The sequence below is a fragment of the Trachymyrmex septentrionalis genome, unplaced genomic scaffold, assembly GCF_001594115.1.
Source record: "Trachymyrmex septentrionalis isolate Tsep2-gDNA-1 unplaced genomic scaffold, Tsep1.0 scaffold16, whole genome shotgun sequence".
NCBI classification, from domain to species: Eukaryota; Metazoa; Arthropoda; class Insecta; order Hymenoptera; family Formicidae; genus Trachymyrmex; species Trachymyrmex septentrionalis.
In genome coordinates, this window is record NW_017304758.1 from 5,041,049 (window position 1) to 5,046,609 (window position 5,561).

Genomic DNA, 5,561 nt, shown 5'->3' on the forward strand with positions numbered 1-5,561 from the left:
AACATAAAAATAACTATATTTTTTAATTTTTTTCTTTTAATGAATATATTTATATATATTGTCTTTTACGTTTTTGGTTATATTATAGATATTATTATTAAAAACAGAAAGCTCATATATTACAACGTTCAAAGAAAGAGTTGTAACTATAAACTGACGAAATTTAGAAAGCAATAATTTCAGAAATTTATTTGAAAATATTCAAATATTCAAAAAAAAACTTCAAGATTACATTGATTGTATTTTTTTATCGTTATAAATTGAAAATATTATTTCTTGTTGTCATTAAAGAATTTGAAAATAACGAAAAAAAAGAGAAAGAGTTAAAAATCTCTATTACACAAAACACACAAATATATATATATATGCATGTATATTATATTATATTTGTATATACATTTTACAACAGTGATGTATGAAAATTGTAAATGTATGATAATATAAAAAATGGAAGTAAAAAATTTTAAATCAGCGAATTGATGCTACTACGTTTTGATAGAACGACAGATTACTCGAGTACAAAGATGCTGACCTCCGAGAGGTCTGGTCGATTACATCAATGTGGCAACTCCAATGATGTTGTTCGACAAACGACTACATTGTATACTCGTATACCCTCGTTTCTTAGTTTCTTCATGCAATATATGTATAGAGGCTTTATATAGAGGAGCGTCGAGAATTTCAACTGCGATTTTTAACGAAGATATCAGTCGTAGAGAATACAAAAAAAAATCAGAATTTGTATAGAAACATTATACATAAGTATATTCCTCGTTATATAGCATAAAGTCTTGTTAAAGATTTTCGTTAACATGAATTATTTACATAAATTTCTGTATATTCTATATATTCTAAGTAATTCATATAAATTAATTGAACAGATAAAGAGTACTATACAGTTTTCATATTAAAAAAATGAATGTATGGTAGAGAACTTCTTAATGTTCCGAATATTTCTGAAGAAATACAAACAGTAAATTTAAAAATATATACAAATCTATGCGAACAGCTTGATTTTTTAATTAAAAGTAGATACAATGTATTGTGAGAAAATAAAGGATGTATCTGTAATTTCAATGTGAAGAAATAGTTATGTATCTACAATTTCATCGAAAAATCATATATTGTGGATATTTCATTATTCATTTTTTCTTTCTCCCTTCTCTCCCTCTTTTTCAAAAGACACATTAAAGTAATCTGAAATATTCTAATAACACGACAAAAGAGTTACACGAATATGTTTACTCTTATTCAATAAATCTTAAAACAGTAAATAAATATATACTTAAAGCATTTATCATCCCATGATAAAAAAAAAAATTCGTCATTTCGAATTGATTAGCAAGCCTCGGCGAAGAATGATACATTCTTCGGTTTCAATTAAACTTCATTAATTAAATTACGTCCATATCAGCTTTCAATGATACAAGACAACGCGAATCTCCTTTCCTCGTATAGGAAGGCGATACGGCGAGACAATTCTCACGAATGCTCGATTCAGCATGGGACTCACCTGCGCGCGAATGTCCTTCATCTTGGTACACGCGTTATCAACAATATTCCACGAATTCTGAATTCTGTACGTTGAACACGAGGCAGAGAGTGAGACCGGAACACGTCCGCGGCCGAGTGCTCGCACCAAATGACTAGGTGAGCCCGCGGATATGCGAAGTCGAGCTGTGCGACTTGTGCGAAGCGAGCGAGACGAGAGAGTCACGTCGTACCCGCTGGTATCCCGATGAACGAACGATCAGATTTTGGATTTTCCAAAAACTCCGAGAATTTATCACCTGATGAAAACAAAAAACAAGGAACCCTCGGCGATACGAGGCTATGAACATTTGTCTCAAGCATTCGTTCGTCATTCAGATAGCTGTATCTTCTTCGTGAAGATATTGCGTTGCAGTGCACGAAGATAATCACGTGCAGCACAGTAAAGTTAATTAACTTCAAACTAATTATTCACGCATCATTTCTGATACTTCACTCATCAAATCTAAATTAATCTCAAGTGCCTTCCGAACTTTATGAAGATATTTTATAAAAGAAAGGAATATTCTCGTTTAAATTAGTTTCTTAATTAAATTTATATTAGTTTCTTAATTAAATTTATTTATATCAATACATTAAATACATTCGATACGTTCACTGTACTTCATTATATTTTTAGTTAATGTATTGAGAATGTAAAAATTAATCTTAAATTATATATATCGTAATTATCATAAATATTAACTGTGAATAAAATTATTTTACGCCAATATAAGACGCAGTTTCTCTGTCATTATGAAAATGTAATTCGCGTACATGTGTACACATTTACACAATTTTTACGATAATTAGAAAAGTTATAGCATTATTTATTACAGTTATTAAAACGAGATGACATGACACAATCGTACAATAAATTATTAAAGTAAGATAACTAATGTTTAAAAAACAAAACAGTGTCTGTGTTATTCTTTCATTCTTTTTTTAATCTTAATTATACGCGCGTAAGTAATGTATATTATAGATTTTTGTACTATGAATCTACACTCTTTCAGTATTATTTGTGAATCCAATTATACGCGTTAACAAACAATTTCATGATATAATAATCTCGAAAATGAATGTAACGTTAACTACACGGCTCTTCGCTTATTTCGTAAGCTTCTGCTTGTAAGCTCGTTTCAGAGTTTCAGTACGATGTCCTCTTCGCACGGCTCATGGTCAGTCGAAAACTCGGCCGTTCGTAATGAATGTCCAGGAAGTAAAGTTTCAAGAGTCAACCTTTTACAGGCTGCTTCAAAATCAATGCGCCTTAAAAACGTATTTCTTTAGAGATATATACGCTGACTAAATAGACTATCAATAAAATAAATAAATATCTTTTATTATACCTTTCGATTTCATTTTCCGCTTTTGCTTTATTTATATATTAATTAAAAAAAATATTACATACATAGATGTATACATACTACACATGTGCTAATATAAAAAAAATTTTATTCATCATGTAATGTATATAATAACATTATGTTTTTAATTGTAGGATATTATACGTATGTACGTATGAAAGAACATACTATCATGTTTTATTATACTACCGTAAGAGACGTATGTCATAATGTGTAACACGTTCCTTTTCGTATATTTATTTTCATAGAATGAACAAAAAGATAAAATAAAATAATTGAACAGGTAAGAGAACTATTATTATTTGAAAACTAGTTTCCTTTATTATAATCGTGATAAAGGAAACTAGTTTAAAAATAACATTTCTCTTTATCTATTATTATAATATGTTTAACGGCGCGATAATTTATATGCTACTCACGTGTCCCATCTCCGTTTGGACGATCCTGTAGAAAGAAGCAGCTAACCGAGCTAACGGCGAATAATTCCGCGCACTTCGCTTGCGTGGGCTCGCTAATTTACACGAGCAGACGACATGGATTTATTGAAGCCAAATTTCTCTAAATTCTAAAGAAAATTTTCTTTCCGGCGGAAAGCGCAAAAATTTACGTTCTTATTCTTTCGTGTCTAGCCTTAATAAATAACGTACTGTATCTAGTCTCTTTTCCCACAAATTGGTTTTATTCTCTTGATTTGTCTACGAACGGTTTCGTTTTTTCATTCCCCCCTTTCGAATTTCTCTCTTTTTGATCTCATCTCGTAGAAAATTCATACATATGACGGAGCAACGCTTTAGATATTATTAATATTATTAATTTTTTTTATTCAAAGAATTGCCACTTTTTAAAGCACAAAGTAAAGAAATTTTGTTCGTAAATTACAAATTGATAGATTAAGTATTTAAGATAAGCTATTTGATTAAACGCACATATTTGTGTTAGAGATAAATATACAACTAAGTGACAATTAATATAAATGTAATGAAGATGAGTAAAATATTCGTAATAAACTTATCACTGAACTAGTGCAGTTGAGCGAAGATCAAAAGCCTGGGAATCCCAGGATATAGTGAATTATTTCTACGTTGATTTGTTTGCAATCACAATCATAGAAGGAAAGATCGTTGTTACCATTATTGAAAGTTGTATTGATTTCAGCGGCCCCACATCATCTTATCATCTGCAAGATTCGAAATCAATGAAATAACGCGTGCAAATCAACTTATTCGCAATCTTCCTGCTTTACGATCAAGAGAAACGAGCGTACTTCGTCTGAGATTAAAAAGTTCGTCGTCGTCGTCGACGGCGTCGTCGTCGTCGTCGTCGTCGACGGGATGAAGTCCCGGTGGATATTCAGGAGTACAACGCGAGAGCGCTATTTGACAGTGAGCCAAGCCGGCTCGGTTTCTTTTTATACCGTACGGTTTAGCTACGGCATTATTGCGCTATTACTGCCGGGTGTTGGGCATTGTTGAAGCAGTTTGGCGGAGAGGAGAAAAGGTAACTCCGGCAAATGAGACCGTTGTCCACCGGTCCGCGCTGTACGGTAACTTTGGTCCGCTCGTCGGATGAAAATCCGGATAACTTCGTCGCGTGTGTGTATACGTTTGCAGTATAACATCTTGGTTCGCTGCCAGGTATGTACTCTTTACAGCCTTAATTCGACCCGAATTAATTGTAGCCGCCGCGCGGCACCGCGTCGTAAACATTTGCTGCCGAGAACAGCGGAGTACCGGCATTAATTGCTCGCGCGTGTACTTGCATAGATAGAGAAGTGTTGCGCGTGTTTACCGATCAAATACGACGCGTGAAAACGGAAAAAAACGCCCGCGCTTTTATTAAATGCGTAGCAACGTTGAGGGAGAGCGTCATTAGAGTCTGTGAAATTAAAAAAAAAAAAAAAAATACGCAGACCATTTTTTACTATCTTCCACCTTTAAGAATAATTATAGCAAACTATACTCTCTCTTAAGAAAATATATTCGCGCGCTATTCATTTATCACACTTTTAATATTGTACTTATTATTGTATTATTCTACTTTTTTCACTTTATCCTTGTAACTTCGCGTTCATATTCTCATTATATGACTGTAGAGAAAAGGAGGCATAGAATTGGATGGCCAGGCAAGAAATATAAATTCATAAATATTCGGGTAAATCTAAATCCAAAATATATTTCAATATACCACTGAAAGCGTTATCTGTGTAAGCAAATAATAAACACGGGTACTTTCGATCGATATCGGATTAAATATGATAAGAGTACCTATAAACGAGAATAATACTATTTACGTTCAATACGGAGACAATTTGGATCTTGTATACGCGATGTCCAATTTTGAACAAAATTGATGTGACTATGTTAGATTATAATTTTTACATATATGTCGATTAAAAATTAAATATATCTCGAATACACACAATGGTAAAACACGGGAGTTCTACTTAAGCTTTTGCGTGCGCCTATGGGGAGATCACCATATATACGTTCGTGTATATATAAAATTGCAAGATGATTATTTACAGGCGTAAAAATTGTTTCTTGGCCGCGACAATTCTGCGTATAAATTCTATGTTTCCGTCCAATATTTCGCCATATTTAAAATTTCTGTTATTTATTTCGTACAGTGTGGTTTAAATGGAAAAAAAAAAAAAAAAAAAAA

General features: G+C 32.4%; 1 protein-coding gene across 2 annotated transcripts in view; it reads right to left on the bottom strand.

Moving 5' to 3' along the window:
- The window catches only part of LOC108746054 (phytanoyl-CoA dioxygenase-like), a 100,659-nt gene that overhangs the window by 6,717 nt on the left and 88,381 nt on the right, over positions 1–5,561 (bottom strand). The window contains exon 1 of one of the 2 annotated variants that reach the window (XM_018482567.1): positions 1,514–1,716. The exons of the other annotated variant lie outside the window; for it this stretch is intronic. Coding sequence (XP_018338069.1) covers positions 1,514–1,534 — 21 coding nt within the window. The 5' untranslated portion in view covers positions 1,535–1,716. Of the gene's footprint in view, positions 1–1,513; positions 1,717–5,561 lie in introns of those variants that run through there. 2 annotated transcript variants of the gene reach the window in all.